Source organism: Dromiciops gliroides, chromosome 5 (genome assembly GCF_019393635.1).
Source record: "Dromiciops gliroides isolate mDroGli1 chromosome 5, mDroGli1.pri, whole genome shotgun sequence".
Classification (NCBI taxonomy): domain Eukaryota; kingdom Metazoa; phylum Chordata; class Mammalia; order Microbiotheria; family Microbiotheriidae; genus Dromiciops; species Dromiciops gliroides.
Window position 1 is genome coordinate 110,814,407 of NC_057865.1, and position 23,482 is coordinate 110,837,888.

General features: G+C 44.3%; 1 protein-coding gene across 1 annotated transcript; it reads right to left on the minus strand.

The window, feature by feature from the left end:
- Positions 1–58: 58 nt before the first annotated feature.
- STRA8 (stimulated by retinoic acid 8) lies at positions 59–20,023 on the minus strand. Its single transcript, XM_043967563.1, is given in 10 exon segments — positions 59–243; positions 2,640–2,751; positions 6,599–6,648; positions 9,613–9,901; positions 12,819–12,977; positions 13,959–14,043; positions 14,569–14,695; positions 19,847–19,948; positions 19,950–19,999; positions 20,002–20,023. Coding segments are annotated over 10 exon segments (1,071 nt in total). The 3' UTR covers positions 59–168.
- Positions 20,024–23,482: the final 3,459 nt, after the last annotated feature.

Here is a 23,482-nt window from a genome sequence, read left to right on the forward strand (position 1 = left end):
AAAACACAAGACAAATGTTCTCTTAAATATTTTATAAATAGTCAGAACCTAAGACCGTTCCAAGTGCTCTCAGGAAAGCCCACCCCAGAAACCCTTGAATGGGGATATGGGTGTGATGCCAGTTTTCAGCAATGCATTCAAGCATGGAAACTCCCCAGGCTTCCTCTATTATAAGTCTTCATCATCAAAGGTCTCAGTGCACCTCAGCATCACTGTCTCATCATCAAGTGGGATGGCTGCTTCCTGCAAAACACCAGGGTAGAAGAAATTAAGGGAAAAGTGAGAACGTTTTTCTCCTTGAGCTCTCCAGACCAGGTTATAACTTACTTTGAATGATCCTACCCATCCCATCCTCAGACCAACTCATTGTTTCACCTTTCTTTCACAAAGCTACCTGAATTTCTATTCCCAAATCTCCTTTTTCTTTGATCTTTGGTTACCAATTTCTGGCAGAAAACTAGAATTCCAAGAAGGAAGGCCTCATCCCAATTTCACCCAACCTTCTTGAAAGAACCACTTCTTCTGTGGTAGCCCTAAAATGTCTTTTGGGACTCTCTCCAATGGGACACCAGAATAGGAAAAGTTCCTGAGCTTTATCCCTCATGGTAAAACCTCAGGCTCAAGATGACCCATTGCAAAGAGTTTGAGTTTGATTGTGTCTGTAGCTCAATTGTCTCTCTGTTCTCTGACTGGAGTGTACCACTAACCCTAGTCAACCATTTCTCCAAGGTGTGCCCACTGGTTTCATGGGTGATGGGGATCACAAGACATATAGATGACTCAAGGGAAATCCCTCTTCACTACTAAGGAAACACAGAGAAAATGTCCTACTGAAAAAAAAAATAGTATTACTGGTCCTACCCCTATCGAAGGCTGAAAAACTACCTCCAACTCCCCAAGAAAGGAGATCCTATTGCAAAAAGAACTATTTATATTCATCCATATAAGAAGACAAAGAACCAGATTTCAGATGCAGGAGGCATTAGCAGAAGCTTGAAAGAAGAGGGATCTAGGGGAGGCCTAATCCATTGGGAGGGGGGAAAATCAAGAATTAAAAAAAAAAAGAAAGAAAAAACAAAAACCAACTTATAATGTATCAATTTTGAGTCTCTGAGTAAATACTGGATTTAAATTTTATTCAAAATGTCCTGTGAATGTTAAAATGCTACAGGGACCTGAGAAAACAGCTCTGGAAACTGTAAGCAGGAGTTTGTGAGCTGAAACCATAGCTCATGTCAACAGGTCCTTAGGAAAAGGCAAGTATTTGTGTAAATTAAGTCACACCGGCTCTCTTGGTTGTTAGAGAAAGCTTAATGGGCATCATAAACTCCAAATGATAAAGTAGAAAGTTTTTTCTTCTTCCGGGAAAGGGAGAACACAGAAGCAAATCGAAGCTGCTTGTTCTCTCTTTCCTCAGTTTTGGGTAGAGAAAGGGCAGGGAGCCTGAAATTCTAAAAAGGCAAGTTGAGGTTGCCCTTTTAAACTTGCTCCAACAATCCACAGAAGCTGTGGTTGGGACAAGATGTCATTTACTGTAGAGGGTCCCAAACCAGCAAAAATCTTTTTGCTACCAGCTAAGAATTCTGGGGGAAGAAATAAGGAAGTATTTATGATTCAAGAGAAAGGTACCAAATTGTGCCTTACTGGTGTTGGATTTTTTAAAAAAAATCTTGCTATATAAAACATCTTTAAAACAAGTGGGTGATGATTGCTTAGATTAGGCTATTTTAGAAAAGATTTATATTTTAAAAATAAATAAAAGGTTGGGAAATTTATGACTTTTAATAAGTCCCTAAAGGCTCAACGAGAGTGCTTTATTATCGAAATCCCAGGCAAAACACACTACTAATTTGAGACTAGTGTTTTGAACCTCTTGATAAAGGAAGCTTTTTTAAAAGGATAAGCCTTAATTCTACTTCTAACCCCCCCACCCCCCATTTGATTGCATTCTAAGATGTCAGCAAATTTCACATAAACCTTCATGAAATGTTCCTCCACCTCACCCTGACTTGGGACTGGGGATGGGGGAGAGGGCGGGAGAACAATCACAGTCAGGCTATCATAGGTCGGGTTATGCCGAGAAGGTAGAGATCTGACCCAAGCGGACGGCCCTTTTTGCTTTTGTTTTTCATACTGAAGTTTAACTGGAGCCCCAGGCTACTCACCAGAAGGTCTCTGAAGATTATGAAACTGTTCCGTCCTTGTGAGTGATAGAAACAATTTTTAAAATACTTTCTGGCTTTCGAAAGCATTCTCTCCTGTCTCTTCTCAGTTTTCTCTTAATAGTTTTCAGTTCCACGGGAGAACACATGACTTAGGTCACTTCCAAATGGAACCGGGCCCCAGAGGAATGAAATGAAAATGAATGCCTAATGGTTCCTTTTTGGTGTTACCAGGAAAAAGTTATTCAATCATTCAACATTTATGCAGTTCCTACCATGTACCAGATACTTGTCCCGAAAAATGGGACATTAAATGGGAATTTAATTCGGGGATCCTTGCATGAAAAGGCTAATGATCTACCGTCTGTCTGAGCTACCTAGAAACGCAAGCAAATGAAATACATTGAAAAAGCCCTTTCTCCCATCGAGGAAAGAAGCAAGGGGGCAGAGATCTCGCTGCTCTGCTCTCTGTCCTACCTGCTGCAACTGTGTGTTAGCACAGAAAAGGCCTTTTAAGAAACTGATGATCTGCACATAGAGATGACTGTTTTCCACTGGATTTTCTGAGCTGCAACCTGCAGACAGTGAACTGACAATAAAAATAAAAAGAACATTTAACTCCTGGGTTTTTGGTTTTTTACCTTTCGCTGGATGCAGTTGAATATTTCTACTGAGCTCCTAGTGGGATTCCCACACGCAGAGACTCCAGCTAAAGAGAGCCACAGTACGTAGCACATGCTCTGTAACCTTCTCCCAGCAAAACCCTCTTATTTCTCATTGGTTCTTCCCTTTTAATCTCCCGTGATATTAATCACAATTCCAGACTGTTTTGGAGCTGAATTTGAGTTGTTCCGTACACATCACAACCAATAAGAACAGTAATAAACTCCTGTGGGGTTGGTCTCTCAGCCTCTCAGTGCCCTAGGCAACCCTCAAAGGCTCCAAGTGACAGATGGGTTGCCAGTCTGCATAGGCAGGGTGAGTTTACCCACTAGGAGCTACCCACACCCATGAAATCACAAGTCCAGATTCAAAATTTGTGATTCTGGGTCATAGTGTCTGGACAGAAGAGAGGGACATGATATTTAGTCCCATTATCTCCTCCCCTTGTCCCACAAGGCAATATCATGGAATATTGGCATCATTCTCCAACGTTGCTTATTTTTTTTTGGTCTAATGAAGAGTGAGTGGGTTGAGACCTGGCTTTGAATCTTGGCCCTTCTACTTGCTAGCCATTAACTTTGGACAAATTGCAAACTTTCTGAACCCCAGGGTTTCTTTGCTTGAAAAAAAAATGTGCATAAAACCTTTTTTTTTTAACTTTTGTGGTTGTTCCATTGTTTTAGTAACATTCAACTCTTCATGATCCCATTTGGGGTTTTCTTAGCAAAAATACTGGAATGATTTGCCATTTTTCTTCTCCAGCTCATTTTATAGATGAGGCAAACAGGGTTTAAGCACTTGCCCAGGGACACACAGCTAGTAAGTGTCTGAGGCCGGATTTGAACTCAAGATGAGTCTAAATTTTCTCATCTGTTAAAAAAGGGGGTGGTGGTATTGGACTAGGTGACCTCTAAGGTGCCTTCTAAATCTAGTTGTAGGTTCCTGATGAGGTCACTCCATACCATTCTGGCACAGTGACCCAAGAAGAAGTCCAGCTCTATAATCATCTTTTCTCTCTGTCCTAAGGAGACAGAGGAATGTGCTGCTGGAAAAGAACCCCCTGGCCAATCTTCAGAATAAAGCAGTGGCAGTTTCTTCATCCACACAGCTGCTGAGGGTTTGATGCAATAGTATCTCTCCTGAGAAGATCTTTTAGTTTTCTTTAGTTTCATCTTGGTTCTTCAATGACCTCTCTCCCTTCCTGTCAGGAGGCCAACAACTTTGGTTTGTGTTTTTTGGTGTTTTTTTATTTATTCTTTCTTTCTTTCTTTTTTTGTTTGTTTTTGGCAGGGCCATGAGGGTTAAGTGACTTGCCCAGGGTCACACAGCTAGTAAGTGTCAATTGTCTGAGGTCGGATTTGAACTCAGGTTCTCCTGAATCCAAGGCCAGTGCTTTATCCACTATGCCACCTAGCTTCCCCCTTAATAACATTTTAATAAATGAACATCTTAATAAATGTTCCATCTATCTATCTATCTATCTATCTATCTATCTATCTATCTATCTATCTATCTATCTATCTATCTATCCATCTGCCTCTCCATTTATCATCTATCTTCTAGGAAGCACAAATCTTTTCTCTCCAAAATACATTTCTGCTTTCCAAGATCATCTGAACTTGGTGGAGAAGAAAAGGGCCAAGGGAAGGAGAAGCAAGTCAACTCTACAAAGGGTAATTCTCCTTGAAAATCACTCCTTACCCTCCTCCTACCATCATTAAACTCTAGGGAAAGTGGGGAGAGGAGGAGAGTTTCTTCCAGTGACACCTTCAGGCCGGCCTTAACGAGTGTGCAGACTTTTGTTGGCCCCTCTCTCCAAGGAGTTGGGGAAACCATAAGAAAAATGAAGCAGGTCTTCAGGCCCAAGGAGACACTGGCCTTGCTCACTCAAGGCATCATGAAGAGTAACTTTCTGGGTCTTTCTCAAGCAAGGCAAGTGGGCACAACCCAAGCAAGAACATCGAACGAGTGATGTGTGTGGCATTTTCCACAACTGACCATAGAAGCAAATTATGAAGGAAGCCTTCCATCCCATATCAGCCTCCCCTTCACTCCACTCCAGGATTTGGATAATAGTTGTTTGGGGTTTTTTATTTGAATTCTCCAAAAATCTAATACTTCTATTTGCATTTCCTAGACTTCTTTCTCCGTCACTGCCATCCTCTCCTTTTCTCTATAACACTTTCTCCTGGATGCTGCTTTAAGAGCCTTCTTGTGGCCCAGGTTACCCAGAAGGGGCTGCTGTTCCCCACCCCTTGATCCCACAGCCCTGATAGGTGACCTCTGGCTTTATTTTTCTGGTCTTTTCTCTGCTGGCTCCTCACCATATCTCATTGAGGTTGTTTTTCTTTCCTTTTCCCATACCTCTTCTGTGTGTTGTCTTCCCCAATAGAATGTTAATTCCTTGGGGACAGGGGCTGTCTTGTTTGCATTTGTAATCCTAATGCTTAGCACAGTGCCTGACATATATTAAGTACCTAATTAATAAATGTTCTATCTGTTTATCCATCTGTCATCTATTTATTTATTTCTATCCATCTATCTCTTTACTGCTTAGCACAGTACCTAGTCTATATTAATTATTTACTTAATGCTTTATCTATCAGTCCATCCATCCATCCTCTATCAATCTATCTGCTTAGCACAGTGCCCAGCACATATTAAGCATGTAACAAGGGTTCTCTCTCTGCCTCTGTCTCGGTTTCATCATCTCCATGTCCCAGTCCTTTACTCATTTCTTATACTTTGCTACAAACTAAAACATTAGTGTGACATATGCACACTAATAGGTGGCTTGACCCCAGAGGAAGGCTGGTCACTAGATGCAGAAGAATGATAGAAAAATAAAGAGGTGGGCACTAAAATGAGGCAGATTTAGGTTCAGTTTGAAGATGTTCTTCCTAACAATTGGGGCTGAAGATACCTCCTGTGGTAGTGAGTTCCCTGGCAATTGAAGTGAGATGGGATGACCACTTGTTAGGCAGATGTAGAAATGACTCACACTTCAGATAAGGCTTGAACTAGATGAGGACTTGGTATCCTTTAGTTCTGAGATTCTAGGATTTGAGTTGTGTCTCACTCTGCCCACAATGGCCAGTTTGGCTTTGACCCATTCTGTGTCTAAGCCTGGGGTAGGGGTGAGGGTGGAGTAAGATCCACAGTTGCCTCACTCAAGGGATAAAGGAATGAGTCATTTTAGCACCAGCCCAAGGGAGAACTGACATAGATGACCCTAGACATGCCACTGAATCCACGTTGATTGATCCTGGAATCAGCTCAGGTTCTCCTGGGCTCCTCACATCCTAGACTGCCCCACACCTCGGACCACTGAAAAGCAGAAGCAGTGACACAAGGTACTTTACAGTGCGTGCCTTCCCATGGCTGAAAGTTTTGTCAGCTTGTTGTGGCTCAGTTGTTTTTGGTTGCATCTGACTCCTCGTGATCCTACTCGTGATTCTCTTAGCAAAGACGTTGGGAGTGGTTTACCATTTCCTTCTCTAGATCATTTGACAGATGATGAAACTGTTGCAAACAGGGTTAATTGACTTGCTCAGGGTCACACAGCTAATAAGTGTCTGAGTTCAAATCCCGCCTTTGACATTTACTGGTTGTGTGACCCTGGCACACCACTTAACCTGCCTCAGTTCCCTCCTCTATAAAATGGGGATTGCATCTACTGGATGAGGTTGTTGTAAGGATTAAAAGAGACAATAAATGTAATGCATTTTGCAAACTTTAAAACACTATATAAATGCTAGCTATTATTATCTTACCTGGGACTGGACACGCCTGCGGCCACATCAAATGCATCTTCAAAAAGAACCTGCAAAAGGTTCACATTTTCCTATGTCAGGAGCAACTATCCATTTCTGAGCCCAATGTGCTTGGTATTTCTGTAGCATAATTCCACAGAATTAAGATTTTTCTGGCTCATGCAGCCATGCCCTGGAGACTAGTTACATTCACAAGGGGGCTATCCTATAAGGTGAGGGGGCAGAAGAGTAAGAGTGGAAACATGACTTTCCCTTTAGCTCCATAATGATCCTGCTGAGGATTTAGCCCAAAGAGGTCAAAGACAGAGAAAAAGGATCCATACGGATCCAAAATATTCACAGTAACACTTTTTGTGCTACCAAGAACATGGAAATAAGGTGTCTGTGCAGCAACTGGGGAATGAATGAATAGATTGTGTAGTGTTTGAGTGGATTGGCATGTTATTACAGAGTAAGAAACCATGAATATAGAGAAACGAAAGAAACTTAGGAAGCCTTGGATGAATAGATGCAGAATGACATATGCACAACCAAGAGAAGAATATACAAAATAACACTTAAACACACCCTCTATGTATGTATTAACTAATCTTGACTCCAAAGGTCTCATGATGAAGCATGACCCCCTCTTTTTAGTAGAAAGGTGAGGGACTACAGGTGCAGAACAGTGCATATGCCTTTTGTTGTTGTTCAGTCCTTTCAGTTGTGCATGACTCTCTGTGACCCCATTCAGGGTTTTCTTGGCAAAGATACTGGAGGGGTTTGCCATTTCCTTCTCCAGCTCATTTTACAGATGAGGAAACAGAGGTAAACAGGGTGAAGTGACTTGCCCAGGGTCACACAGCTAAGTGTCTGAGGTCAAATTTGAACTCAAATCTTCCCAACTCCAGGTCTGGTGCTCTATTCACAATCCAACTAACTGTCCTCACTGAGCCATAGCTTTCTCATCTTAATAATGGGGAGAATAATACTTTCCTTACATCTCCCCTCCAAGGTTATTGTAGCAAAGCATACTGTTAACTGTAAAGGACTCTATAAATAGGAGCTATTTGATTCACTCTTTATTTATCTATGCCTTATCCTAGGCAATGCAGTATATAGCACTGGCTCTTGAGCCAGAAGTCCTGAGTTCAAATCTACCACTTCTATCTCTGTGACTCTAGGCAGGATACTCTACCCCGTGGGCCTCAGTTTCCTTATTTTTAAAATGAGGAGGATGGACTGAGTGGCCCTTTCAGCTCCAGGCCTATGACCCTATAGGTGAATGTAGCGGCTAGAACCTAAGTGCTCTAGCTCAGGAGTCCCCAAGTGCTTCTGACACTTACTAGCTGTGTGACCTTTTTGAGACTTGGGCTACTCTCCAAGACTTATCTAGTAAATTATTTGCATTGTGGGCAGGAGTCACTGTGTTAGAATAGAAAGTATCTATTAAATCATCTCTATTAATGTGTCTTAGTTCTGAATGGCATTTGTTTTCTCTGGGTTGTTGAAAACTTTTCAATTGCTAAGACACAACAGACATCGCCTGCATGCATGGGATTCCCAGCTAGCAACTTGTCCCCTTTAACAGAAGGTTTGATCAGCAGATGGGTCCAAGTAAACAAGACATCTGAGTGAACATTGCTACACTCTAACTTTGTGCACGATGTCAAATGCCACACTTGGCGCAGGGCAGGCAATTATCAAGTGCTATTTTAAAATGAGATAATGCCACATGCCTTATCTCACTATTTCTCATGCTTGGCCTTCGAGGAATGGAGTCTAATTTCCCTTCCTGAATACAACTGTCCTGCTCTCCCAGCTAGTTAGAGACCTCACCACTCATTCTTCTTTACCCTCAAACTGTCCCCTCTGTGTCTGCCTAGGATGACAATAAATCCATATCCTGGCAAGTAGGGTACTTGGGGATATAGTGAGGATAAGGGGACAGAAGAATAAGCCCTACATTCTAGAACCATGAGTTTTCCCCTTCCTCAAATTCTATACCATCATTTAAGTACCACATTCATTCATCCATCCATCCATCCATCCAACCATCCATTCAATAACCATTTGTTCATCATCTACTATATCTCTGGCACTGTGCTAAAGACTGGACGTTGTTATTGTTGTTGTCGAGTTGTGTCCAACTCTTCATGACCCCATTTGGGGTTTTCTGGGCAAAGATACTGAAGTGGTTTGCCATTTCCTTCGTGAGCTCATTTTCCAGATGAGGAAACGGAGGCAAACAGGATTAAGTGACTTGTCCAGGGTCACACAGGTAGTAAGTGTCTGAGGCCAGATTGGAACTCAGGAAGATGAGTCTAGTGCTCTATCCACTGTACCACCTAGCTGCCCTTCTTCAGCTACCACCTGCAGGGATTGTAGAAGAGAAAAATCAGAGGAGGCTCTTGAGTCTTCAGGGAGCTGTTGGCCCAAATTGTTGGGCACCATTGGCACAACACTGGTGGAGTAGAGGGGTCAGGGGGAGGTTGTCATTGTTCAGTCATTTCAGCAGGTCTGACTCCTCATGACCCCATGGATCACACTGTCCATGGTTTTTTGGTTTTTTGTATTTTTTGGCCCAGATGGGGCCACAAAGAGTCAAACATGACTTGGAAAAAGCAGAAGTAGGAGATCATGTTATAACAAATAGAAGAGCCACTCTTAGAGCTATGGAAAAGTGGTTTCAAGTGTTGCCTTTGACCTATTCTGGCTGCGTGACCCTGCCCAGGTCTCTTAACCTCTAAGTGCTCCAGGAAGTTCCAGTCTAAGAGTATAAAAGTCTCTGTTCTGCATTGGTCGAGGGAATCACCCAGAGTATCCCATATAAATAAAATCACAGATCTAGAAAGAAAAAAATCCCTGTGTAACCAACAAGTCAGAATCGTGATCGTGCTGAGATCTCACAAATATCAGCTATGGTCCTAGTGACATTCTTGACACATTGATGTCACGCAGGACAAGTTTTCTGGCCTCTTTCTCTACAGCAAAGGATACCTATTCTGGACCCATCCCGGTCTCCCCCCATTTACCTCCTCTGGAGTGGAGACCAGGGATCCACTGGCCTCTTGGCTGCCAACTCCACTGTCTTTCACACTGCCCTCAGCAGCCCATGTGGCCTCCTGGCAAGAAGCCTCTGCATTTACAACGCCACTTTGTCTCTGAGTGCAGGCCTGGAGGATGCTTCCTCTCTTCTCTTCTGGAAGTTCTTGCCACAGGTGGGAGATGGCTGTAGAGATGATGGGAAGGTTCACCTGCTCAGGGGAGACAACTCCATTCTGTATCAGGAGGTCCACTGTCTGCTTGTAGAAATAGAGATATCTAGAAGAGAGGAAGGTCATCGAAAGATAAGGGGAGGGGTGGTCACTAGGGGGCCCTATAAGGAGCCACTTGTCCAAGGTGTTGCCCCCCACTTTCATTCTCATGCCCATGTTTCAGGGAGGTACAATTTTCACAGATTCTTAGAATGGTAAGGGACTTAAGAAAACAGGAGAAAGAATGGTCAGAATCCAGAGCCTGCATCACAGCAGGAGTCTCTTCTAATATACTCTCTAACAAATGGTCATACATTCCAAAAGACCCCAAATGCTACTACCCAACTTCTGGCAGAGATGATGAACTCACAATGCAGATTGAGATAGTTATTCTTGGACATGGCCAATAGCCGATGTGGTCAATGAAAAAATGAGGGCCAATGAGGGAATTTGTTTCCCTTAATTATGCATATTTGTTAATAGATTGATTGCTTAATTTCTATTGTTCTTCACTGGGGGTGGGGGAGAAAATAAATGCTTGTTAAAGAGAAATAATTTCAACAACACCCCTGCTTATATACTCCTTAGTCGTGGCAGGGTAGTGGATACAGGAAGTGGCAGTAGGATTAATTCTCTCTGGGAAGACTGAAGCAGAGAATAATGAAATGACTCAACCCAGATCATTAACTGAATCATGAATAGAGATGGGACTAATGCCCCAACAGTGGCTTGCCTTTTGATAGTAGACCCATCTTTGCCCTAGATCTTGGGATGTTTTAGTGATGGGGTGAGGATGAGTGAGGAGGAATGATTCTTTTTAGATCATACCATTTTGATGCCCTACTTGTTCACGGGGTCCTTTTATTTTTCTGCTCCAATCCCAGAGGCTAAAAGCAGGACATCTCTTAGACATTCAGCTAGAAACCACAGACCTGGCCTGGCTGGGAATAAGCATGGTGAGGCCTGGACCTGGTCTGGGTCTGTTTCCTGGTTTTTAAACAAGGAACTACCTGATTTGCCTGTAAGGAGCATTGTTGGGAAGTGGCTATCAGGGCAGGGAGGGCTGTTGGAGAACACCCTTGCTGACTCTCTCAATCTCGGTGATTATAAACTCCATGAGGGCAGGGACTTCATCTTACACAAGTATCCTCTGACCTCTGTCTGTAATGCCCCATAGAATAGTCACACTGATTTCAGGTACATATAAGCAATATATCAAAGAAAAGATTCTTACCAACCAAAGCTGTCCAAACAAGGCAGGGACTAAGGGAGTGAGAGATGGAGTTTCTTTATGTCTTTTATGTTATGTCAGAGGACTCAGTGCTATGTACTTCATATGCAAAATAGGACTCCTGTCTTAAAAGATGCCTCTCAGTCAGGTCCTAGCTCAGTAGAGAAGTTTTTTAGGGAATGGGCATCAAGTGCCAGATGTGCTAAGGTAATTAGGTGGTTTGGTAGAGGTAGGTGGTTGGTACAGTGGATAGAATGCTAGGCTGGGAGGCGGGGCATCCTGAATTCGAATCTAACCTCAGACACTAACTAGTCACGTGATGTTGGGCAAGTTGCTTAACCTCTATTTCCCTGACTTTCTCCAGCTGTAAAGTAAGGATGATAATAAGACCTACCTCCCAGGGTTGTTGTAGGGATCAAATGAGATTGTAAGGTGCTTAACACAGTGCCTAGCACAGAGTGGGCACCATATAAATGCTAGCTATTATCTAGTATAGTGGATAGTGTATCGGATTTGTAAGGAAGATCTAAGGCTCAAGTCTGAACTATGTAAATATTAACGCGATTATTAATCTGGGGTGAAAGGACCCCTTCATCACATTACAGATACTATCTTCATCATGAGCACCATCAACAAGTAGCTCTATGATATAGTACTTCCAAATAAAGGTCAGTTGTTTTGGACAGCCCATAGATTTAGTTTCTGAGCATGGAAAATGCCCAAAGACTGTACAAAAGCATCGTATTGGTGCCCCCTGCTGGCCATGTTCTACCCTGATGCTTTGCACATCAGGATTAACGGGGGTGACACCAAGGGCTGACTTTCTATGTTACCATGCAGGTAATAAGATCATACATCATAAGTTTAGAGCTGAGAGAATCTTAGAGGCCATGGAGTCCAAACCCCTCATTTTTTCCTCTCCATTTTATTATTTTAATTTATTATTTTAACAACCCTCCAATAAAATGGGCAATTGTATAAACACAGAAGAACAGAGGAGTATGCCCATGAAATTGCAAAGTCCCTATTATATACAGTTTGCTTTTCTATTTAAAGGATAAGATATAATTAACATATAATGGATCCCATTAGCTATCTGGGAATCCTGTGATCACTTCTCAGAATAATGTTTTTTAAAGGTATAAGTAAAATACATAGGCTTACAAAGGAAACCAATTTAGATGAAAATAAAGTTATATGTGGATAATCAGTATATATGTATGTATGTGTATATATTTGCATATGTATATAAATATATGCATACATACATATATCTTCCCCCACCCCCACCAGGTTAAAAACCTCTGCTTTTAGGGATAGTTGTGAAAACTGTGGAAAGGAACCTGGGAGACTCACTATAAGCTACTTCACCAACCAGAGAGCTAGTCCAGACCTTTTTGCTTTGTGGCTGAGCCTGGTAGTGCTACATCCTGCTCTGAGCATCTCTGGCTGCTCCCCAGAGGGCCTGACTCTTTCCTTCTCCCTCCAATAGAGCACATTCAAGCAAGGAATCCAGCCTTAGGACCCTTATTGTCTCTCTGTCTCTGTTTCTCTCTCTCTCTGTCTCTCTGTCTCTCTCTGTCTCTCCCTCTCTCCCTCCCCTCCTCCCTCCCTCCTTCCCTGTGTGTCTTTGTCTCTGTCTGCTCTCTGTGTCTCTGTCTCTGTCTCCTTTCTCTCTCTGTCTCTCTCACACAAACACCACCACCACCACCACCACCAACCCCCACTGCCACGTAGGCTGTCATTTGCATACCTTTCAAATTCCATCAGGTCAGGAGATGAAGTAACTGGGGACAAGTGTGAGAGTTCACCTCTTCTCTCCTCTTCTTTTTGCTCCACAACTTCTCTGTCAAACTCTTGAATCAGATACCAGATTGCTGAACTATTTTCATCCATGGTTTCTGACATCATGCTGGGAAAGGAAACAGAGGCACGTGTTGGATGGGCAACATCTCTAGCATCTAGCCTTCCCTCCCTCCCTTGCCTTTCTACTTTCATTTCATTCAGGCCTCATTCAGGCCCTTGGATGCCTTAGCCTAATTTAATTGTGCCTCTGGCTTGGACTACATACGAATGATTGCCCAATGTGTCTTCCCTCCCAATGTCCCTTCCCTTCCCTTCTCCTCTCACCCTGCGCCACCAGACTTATCTTCCTCATGTATACATCTGCTCATTTCACTTTTTTGATGAAAAGTAGCACTCTACTGTCAACTATTTAAAGCGCAGATTTCATGACCTGGCTACCGTACACTCTCTATCTTACATGATTTCCATCCTCCCTACCTTTCCCTGGCCTATATACTCTGCTCAAGTCAGACTGAGTGACTTGTTCTTCTTTCCTGAACAGGTTCCATACTTACCCACTCCTGTGTTCTCATTTCCATTGCTTCCCATTCCTGGAACAGTCTCCCTTATATCTCCACCTATTGAATTCCTAGCCACCTTTAAAGCTCAATTCAAAAGCCATCCAGGAAGTCTTCCCTAGTACCCTAAGTTGGTTGTTTTAGTTGTCTGACTCTTCATGGCCCCATTTGGGTTTTGGGGGGGACTTGGGGGGCAGGGCAATGAAGGTTAAGTGACTTGCCCAGGGTCACACAACTAGTAAGTGTTAAGTGTCTGAGGCCGGATTTGAACTCAGGTACTCCTGACTCCAGGGCTGGTGCTCTATCCACTGCGCCATCTAGCTTCCCCGGGAGGCTGTTTTGGTTGGGCAATAATGGTACCAAGCTTATAGGGGTCTGTAATTTCCCCTTGCTAGACTATAAGTCCCTTGAGTCAGAGATCTCAAGTTAGCGTCTCTCCCATAATCCAGCACAACGCTCGGTGTGTAGTCGGCGCTTCAGAAATGTTTGTACAATGTCCTAAAACTTTGGGAAGCCCTACAGGGCCTTACCTGTGATTATTGGAGTACATCCTGGCATACTCTTCTTTGACCTCCTCTAAAGTGGATGCATTTCCATCCTCCAGGTTGAAGGATTCTGTTGGCAGAAAGAAGGGAAGGAGTTGGAAAGAGATGTTGCTGCCCAGATGGGAAGTCTGCCAATCCATGACCCAAGCCTAAGGGGGTTCTGAGGACAGTTGCCTCTTCTAGACACGAGGGACACCAGAGGGAAGGGAGGAAGACTTGCAAAACCGGTGATGAGAATGCAAAGAATTAAGAAGTCAAGAAATGGGTAGGATCATAGAGCAAGGAACCTTAGAGCTAGAAGAGGCCCTTGGGCTCTCCCAACCCATCCCCAGCCTATCTAAAGATTCTCCTCCACCTCTTCCTCTTCCTCCTGCCACTGGCTGACAAAGAACCCCAGAGTGCTCCTTTGGCCCTTCAGCCACATCCAGCTGTCCCATCCCAGATGGCCCCGAGGAGCCCAGATCAGGCCACTCACCTTTGTTTCTCATTTAGTGAAACTCTAACCCATCTATGCAGACCCAAGCCCCAAGTGACTGAGAAGCAGAGCCAGGCTTGACTCTGGAGAGAGGGAAGGGGCACTCTGGTGCATGGTTACCTTTCATCTTCAGCAGATTATCCAACGTTTGCTCCAGTTCCTGAATGTGACTCTTCGCCTTACACAGAACCTGCCACTGAACACAAAGGCGATGCTGAAGCCCCCTGTGCCTGCTCCGAGCAGGTGCCTAGTGCCAGAGGCAGAGGGGGCTGTCCCCATGGACCCTTCTTCTCCACTTGCTCCAGTCAGTCACAATCTTTGGGCCATTTTGGTGCAAGTGATAGGAACAGGCAAGATTGCCAAGCCCAAATTCAGCCGCAAGGAATTAAGACTTTAATAGAGTTCATGTAAATGGGTTTTATGTGAAATACCAAAATACTTGGGGAAGCTGAGATCAGCAAAATGTTACTTGAGTGTTTTTAGTGTTTTGTTAAAATGCTGAGCTGAGATCAGCAAATCCGGCATTGATGCTTACACGGTGGCTACGACTCTGCCCTGCTAGATTTTTAACAGTTTCAAGCCTTTCGGTGGATCACAAGGAGATGATAGATTGAGAACTAGAAGGGACTTCAGGGGTCCAGTAGTTCTTAACCCGGGGGGCGGGGACTTTGTTTTCTTTACTACTCTACTTCAGGTTTTCTTGGTCATCCTTTATTTTGTGCATTTAAAGATAATGTTCTAAGAAGGGGGCGGGGTGGGAATCTTCCAAAGGAACCCATGGTAGAGAAAAGGTTGAGAGGTCCCCCTGCATGTAGTCCAACCGAAGCCCAGAAAGGTGAAGTGAGCCGAGAAGTGACAGCACCAGCACTAGGATCCGGGCCCTCTGACTCCAAGTCCAGTGTCCTTTGCTCCTGGGCCATGGTGCTTTGTCACAGACATTATCAGGAAGACACCTTGGGAAAGGTGGGGTTACGACATGCAAAGAAGCAAGCAAACAAACAAACAACTTTATGGTATGGTCAGTGCAGCAGGTGCTAAATCTGTTTGCTTTGAATCATGGTTTAGGTTAGGGTTTCTTAAACTTTTCCCTCTCCTGAGGCTTTTCTGCTGGAGAAATTTTTACACGACCCCAGGTATATATATATATATGTGGCTGGCAGATAACACAAGAGCCTATGACCAAATACTTAAGCCAAATTTTACAATACAGTACTGTAAACACCCCATACAAGAAAAATTAAAAAAATCAGACTTCTTCTCTGGTACGAAGGGAGGGCTAAAAAAATTTTACATGGATTTTCCAGATCGAGGGGGTGCTGTGCCCCTGAATCCCTGCGGTGTGGAAGGGATAATTGTACTTAGCACAGTGGTGTGGGCATCCTCCTTCACTGACTGGTTGTCTGGCTAAGCAATTCTGCTCACTACTTCTAGATAGATTTCCTGTAACAGGAGATGACCTAGTTTGAACATCAGTCTTCAGGATGTATAGTCTCAATGTATTTTGCAAAGGGAAGTAGCAGAACTAGATTTGGCTTTGCACAAACAATGTTTAGTTGGAGAGCAGGGACTCTAATCAGATTCATCTTTATACCCCTTTCTGCTGTGCCCAAAGATGGCATTTCATAAATGCTTGTTAAATTTTATTAGCATTGCAGTTCATCTGATAACTCATTAAAATAGCCACCACCACAACAGGCACAATTTCCAATAGCATTGTCAGCTTTTACCCCAAATTCTTGATCCCAGAAAATTTCCTCCTGGCCAGTGTAGGTTATCCTGCCCCAGGTATATAAAAGTTAGAAAAAGACAGGCATAATGTAAGCTTCTGAAAATCTTATTCCACAAAGTGAGGTGGCAAAGATGGTTTCTTTATTGCCTTCCACCCTCACTTACATATTATTGTATCTGGTTGGAGTTAAGTTTGCAATTTTAAGTGAACTCACACACTAAATGGCTGCACCACAGGTTGATACTCAGATCAAAGCAGTAGCCAAGGAACTCTGACCAACCCAAATGACAAGGGAGAAGGACCAGAGACAACAGTACAATAGAAAGCATTTCCCACTTAACACAATCTACTTTAGCATCAATAATCTACTCAAAATAAAGGCACACTTGATGTTGCTCCAAGCAATGCTATGTCCTTCCAAGGCCTGTGACTCAGTGGAAATCATGCTCGATTGAGAGTCAGAGGATATGAATTCTTGCATGACCTTGAACTAACTACTTAATACATCTGGGCCTCAGTTTCTTCATCTGCAAAAAATGAGGGGTTTGGGGGCAGTTAGGTGGCGCAGTGGATAGAGCACCAGCCCTGGATCCAGGAGGACCTGAGTTCAAACCCGGCCTCAGACACTTAACACTTACTAGCTGTGTGACCCTGGGCAAGTCACTTAACCCCCAATTGCCTCACTAAAAAAAAAAAATGAGGGGTTTGAACTAAATGGCTTCTGAAGTTCCTTTCAGCTCTCAATCTATAATCCTATATGCACCAAAGGGATCCAGTATCTCAAAAGTATAGGGAAAAGGAAGCAGAAAGGATCAAGTTCTTTTCCAAGAACTCTACTTTTTATAATGATTCATCATCCTTTATTGAATTCTAGCTTCTTAAACTGTGGGTTGTGACCTCATATGGGGTCATGTAACTGAATGTGGGGGGTTGAGAAAAATTTGGCAACAGTAAAAGGTTATGTATACCTATTTTATATACCTATAGACCCGGGGTCGTGTAAAAATTTCTTGAGCAAAAAGGGGTGGAGAGTGGAAAAAAATTTAAGAAGCTCTGCTTTAAAGGTTGTACATAAGGTCATGTAGAATCCTCTCCTTTCTGTTCTACTTCATATAGAAATCTACACTGTATTTAGTGTTTGTTAAATTCAGAGGTTTTTTTTTAATTGCAAAAGAAGGAAAAGTCAATTTTTTTTTTAAGTTTGCAGATCACTTTACCCTTTACTTCCTGATCCTCTCAACAATCCTATGAGGTATTATTGTTGTCCCAGTTTTATAGAGGGGAAGACTGAGGCTCAGGGAGGTTCAGTTAATTGCCATGGGTGACCCAACTAGTAAATGTCTGAGGCAAGACCTGAACCCAGGTCTACCTGACTCTAGCCACTGTACCACACAGCCTATCTCTGCTGTCCTAAATGACAGGTCACTACTCTATTTGGCACCTTCTCCATGTTGAAGGAAAAGTCTAAGTTATAGCTTCTTTAAACTCAGGTAAACATTCTCCCTTAAGGTCTTTTAGCCCTTTAAGTTTATGTAACAAACACTTCCTTGCTAGCATAAAGACACAGTTCAGGACTGTTCCTTTTTAGATGACCACGACTTCTGATACGTGGAGAGATGAGCTTTACTAAAGTACTATTCTGATTTAGGGGCAGCCAGGTGGCACAGTGGATAGAATGCTGGGCAGACCTGAGTTCAAACCTGGCCTCAAATACTTACTAGCTCTGTGACCCTGGTCAAGTTGCTTAACCCTCTTTGCCTCAGTTTCCTCATCTGTAAAATGAGCTAGAGTATCTAGTATCTTTCCCAAGAAAACCCCAAATGGAGTCACAAAGAGGCAGACCTGACTGAAATGACTGAACACAAACAATTCTGTTCCAATTTCCTGCTATAGAAATGATCCTGAGTCCCAGAAAGCTCTTCTTGGGAGGGACGGCCCTCTATGAAGCTCCAAGTTGGAAAGACTCTAACTGCAGACCCTGCAATGAGTGGCATATCTTTTGTCTGAGGTCCAGCTTCACTGAGTCCAAAGGGGCCAGAAACCATCCACTTTGTCATTGGTACCCTCGGAACTTTCCATTCAAGTCAGGTCAACAGGCTCTAAGTAACAGTTCACTTACATGCAAGGCAAAAGGCAGATGGATGGAGTGGAGAGGAGTTTACCTTTAGAGACAGCAAGACCTGGATCTTAGCTATAGTTGTGACACATCCTAGCTATGTGGCTGTGGGCAAGTCACTTAATCTCAGGACCCGAGACAACTCTCTAGAAATCCTAGGCGAAACTACAGTTCCCAACAGTGATGAAATTCCACGTCTGGCCCCCAGAGAAACAAAACAGAACAAAGAACTCCTTGACTCTAAGTCTCTTAGGTACAAAGACAACTGCTCTGTTTTCAGAAAGCTTTTCCTTATGCTAAGCCTAAATCTGCCCGTCTTCTGTGTCATCCCAATACTCACACATCTGTCCTCTGGGGCCAAGAAGCCCAATCCCCTTCTCCCCTTGGTTGCCCTTCAAAGACTTGCCAGACAGCTCTGGCTTGTAGACCGTCATCAGAGGGACAGGGTACAGGGGGAAGTGGGCCCTTGGCCTCCAAGACGCTACAGCTGTATTGTGAAGTAAAGCCAGAAGCAGAGCACATGGGACATTTCATGATTAATCTATGAGAGCCACAGTGAATCTCAAGAAGGAAATGGAGTCATGTCCCAGCTCCACGGATCTGTCAGCCCGGAAGCCTGAAGTTGGCACAGCCCCGTGCGGAAAAGGCTTCGTGCTCCTCCACGTGTGCCCGAAGACAGGGACGCTTTCTACATGTGTGCACGTCTATCTATGTCCCAGCTGGAGGATCAGGAGCAGCCAGTTAGCTGTGGCCGAGCCACACTCTACTTCATGCACCCCTTAGACATTTCTGACAGCAGGGGGCGTGTTCTTGTCAGAAGCAATTGAAGCATGGATGGCTTCTGTACAAACCCCGGTACCCCCAGATCCCCTGTTGTCTTTCTCATCATAGCAGGGTTCCTCTGTGATCCCTGTCCCCTATCATGCTTCTCTGCCAATCCCCTCCCACTCAGACTGCATTTTAAGGTGAGCAACAGGTGAGCTTAGAGACTCATTGGTTTAGATCTGGAAGAGAACTTAGAGGTCACTTAAAGCATTTTTTTTTAAAGATGAGGAAGGGCCAGCTTGGTGGTGCCGTGAATAAAGCACCAGGTGTGAAGTCAAGAAGACTCATTTTCCTGAGTTCAGATCTAGTCTCAGACACTTCCTAGCTGTGTGACCCTGGGCAAGTCACTTAACCCAGTTTGCCCCAGTAAAACAATCTGGAGAGGAAATGGCAAATCAGTCCAGTATCTTTGCCAAGAAACCCCAAGGAGGTCCATGAAGAGTTGGACAGGACTGAACAGTAACAAAGATGAAGAAACTGAGGACCAGAGAACTTAGGTGACTTGCCCTAGGTCACACAGGTAGCAAGCATCAGAGATGTGATTCGAACCCAAGTCCTCTGGCATGAAATCCAATGCTCTTTCTGTTGTACCAGGCTTCCTTCCTCATCCTGACAAACATCGGGACCCCTGCTCTATGTGCACTCAAGGAGACATGCATGTCAGCTTGTTATTTCCCCTCCCTCTCGAGCCACTCACACCCCTGCCTCCCCATACCTTTGAGCGGTACTATCAACTGAGAAAAAACTGTTCTCCTAAGGCAGTTGAAGAGTCTGGCCAGCGTCGCACGATGGCGGGCCTGAGACAAGCGTCTGCGCGCCACTCGGGGCTCCTAACTCCCGCAGCTGGGCTAGGAGTCTGGGAGCCACTCTGACATATGGCTGCTGTAGTCTCCAGATGTCTCCATTAATAGCTGCAATAGAATGATGAGCCTTTGGCCCTAAATAAATAAATGCACAGAGAGAGACAGAGACAGAGAGACAGAGACAGAGAGACAGAGAGACAGAGAGACAGAGAGAGACACAGAAACACAGAGAGAGACACAGAGGACAGAGACAGAGAGAGACACAGAGAACAGAAAGAGACACACAGGGAGACACAGAGAGAGAGACAGAGAGATGGAGACAGAGAGAGGGAGACAAAGAGAGACAGACAGAGACAGGGAGAGATGGAGAGATGGAGAGACTGTAGGTGGAAGGCAAAGAGGAAGAGGGAGAATGGAAGCAAGGCACCCCCACACTCACACTCATATCCGCATCAGACCCTAACAGAAGCACAGCACATGCCATGACCCAACATCTAATACCATCAGCTATCAATACTGAGTTGACAGTCCGAGTGTCCCACTAAGCCACAGCACAAGAACGCCAGGCCCCTGGTGGAGTCCGACTCCTTAAATCTGAATGTAGTTGATGTGGCAAGAGAGCCGCCTTCTGGCCCGAGCCCATCCTCAGATCCTCACTTCTAAGATATGATGCAAACTCCTCATCCTGGCATTTCAAGCCCCCACGATCCGGTTGGAAACTCTTTCCAGGGGTTTCTCCATAGCACCCCCTTGCCCACACGGTATTTCCCATCACACTGACCTGTTACTACTCTATCCCATCTCCGATGTCAGCCTGCCCCTCGTGCCTGGGGTCCATTTCCGCCTCCCTCTGCCTCGAGGATTCAAGCCTCATTTGGTATGCCATCTCCTAGTAAACAGCCCGCCCCTGTTAGCTTTCCTCCACTTGAGCTGGTGCTAGTTTAAGAACAAAGACTGCTTTTGTCTCCTGTCTCCAGCACAGCGCTTTGCACATAGGAGGGGCTTTAAGAAACGTCGAATTCTACCAAATTGATTTCTACCAAGTTCCAAACAGCTGGGACTCCTACAGGATGCCTCCCCCCCCGACTTGGGATCATAGATTTAGAGCTGGAAGGTGGGATTATAGAGGGTGTCAAGACCAACCCCTCATTTTACAGAGGAGGATGAAAGAGATTGAGTGCTTGCCCAGCATCACACAACCAGTGTCTGAGGGAGGAGTCGAACCCAAGTCTTCCTGCAAATCAGTGCTCTAGCCATCGCACCACCCTGCCATGACATCACCCAGCTACAAAATGTACAAATCCCATAGCTAGTGCTTTAAGCAGAGATTTCCAGTCTCATCTCCCTAGCAGCGATCACTGAGGATGATCCTTCTTCTATTGGAAATATCTCTTTCAGAGCTAGCGATTTCTGGGCTTGCGGGGAGGAGCCCCGTCCTACAGCAGGCAATGTTAGCAATCTCGCTATCCCTTGAGCAGAAGACCAGTGTTTCCCACTGTAGCCAGAGCAGATCTGTGCAGATTGTGGTAAACTTCTTTGTACAAGTTCCCGACGACCCACTCCTTAGAGCGACCCGGGCTGTCCTAAGGTCTGAGGGGATGTCCCAAGTGTTCCTTTCTCGAAGGGCAGGTTCACTGTTTCACAGGGGCAATGCAGTCACCATTCATTTTCCTCTGTAATTATCTACGTCCCCCATTGTTATTTTTGCGGGGCGGACGGGCAGGAGGGGGGGGAGCGGATTTCTGACAATGCACAGCAGCTGTCAACAGCTGGAGAAGGGAAGAGAGAAGGAAGCCTTGAAGGGAGAATCAACTCAAATGCATACTAAATCAAATTTTTAAATGACTTTTTTGGGGGGTGGGGTGTAATGAAAGAACACTAGATTTGGAGCCAGGGACTCTGCCTGCCACTTACTACCATGTGGCCCTGGGCAGATCAGGTCACTTCTTTGGGCTCAGTTTCCTTATCTGAAAATGGGCACCATAATACTTCCCCCACAGAGGTTGATGGTCCTGGAGGTCGGGATTATTTTTATTTTTGTCTTTGTATCCCAAGTACCCAGCACAGTCCTGATATGTAGCAGATGCTGGACAAATACAGCTTCTTGAATTGATTTTGTTGTTATTTTTGTAGAGTCCCAAAGGCAGCATTCTTTCTTCTAACACACAAATCTGCACCTGTAGCAGAAATGAGCGGCATTTCTCCACATTTTACTTCTAGGGAGCCTGAAAAGAAGGCACTTAACAACCTTTTGATCTACTTATTATGCTTTCTCACAAAGCCTTTGTCGAGTGGCCTAAGAAGAGCAGAGCGGCCACCCAAGCAAGGATAATTGACAGCTGGCCAGTCCCCCAGTCGAACAATCACCAGCAGATGAAAAGGTAAAACAGAAACAAGCCCTCTATCTTTCACAGTTTCTTCAGTCTCATCTGTAAAGGACATAGACAACCCCCAAGATGACTCATATTTCTAGGGTGCTTCACATGTCACTGGATCCTCACAACAACCCTGTGAGGTAGGTAGAGCACAAATGATCACCTGAAATTTACACAGAAGGAAACCGAGGCTCAAAAGTGCCCAAGACCACAGAACTAGAAGATAGAAGAAGCCGTGATTCCATTGTTGGGTTCTCACTACCTTCCATGACCTTACACTGTCTTCCAACACGGTGTCCTTGTTGTTGGTTTTCAAACTCTCCATCTGCCCTCTGCCCTGGCCCCCCCCCCCCGAAAAAACAACACAAACAAAAAAAAATCAAATGTGACGGCACTATAATCAAGCTCCTTGGGGCACTGGAGAGTCACATCTAATGCGAGTGAAACATTAAAACATACCTAAGGGAGAGAACTTAATCATTTTTTCTTCACATTTCTTAGCTCAGAAATTCTAATAGCAAAAGTGAACAAGATCCTGAGAAGATTGCTGTGGGAGTGTACAAAATCAAGGGAGGTATCTGAGGGTCCCTTTCTTAGTTTGTGCTGGTGTGTAACACCCAAATAAGACGTGGGGGGGCTTGTATCCGCCCTTCCACACTTTCCCTACTTCTCGCAGGCCTGAGCACATGGGTGGCCAGGAGCCCAATCTACCATTCCTCAGCATCACCGAGATTCTTCCCAAATACACCCTTTGCCTAAATTACTGGATTGGCTGTCTAGAGGGAGGGTCTCAAAATCATTAGGTACTCCCGCATTCAGTTCCTTGAACTCTATAAAAAATAGGTCTGACCGTGTCATTCCCCTGCTCAAAATCTTCTGTAGGGGGCAGCTAGGTGGCGCAGTGGATAAAGCACCGCCCTGGAGGACCTGAGTTCAAATGTGACCTCAGACACTTGACACTTACTAGCTGTGTGACCCTTTGCAAGTCTACTTAACCCCAGTTGCCTTACCAAAAAAAAATAAAATAAAGTAAAAATCTTCTGTAGTTTCGTTTGACCTAAGATAGAAATAAAATTTCCCTCCTTGCACTTAAACCTTCTTGTAATCTGCTCCAACCTATCCTTCCAGACGGATTTCACATTTACTATCCTCATGTACTCTACATTCCAACCAATCTGTCCTATTT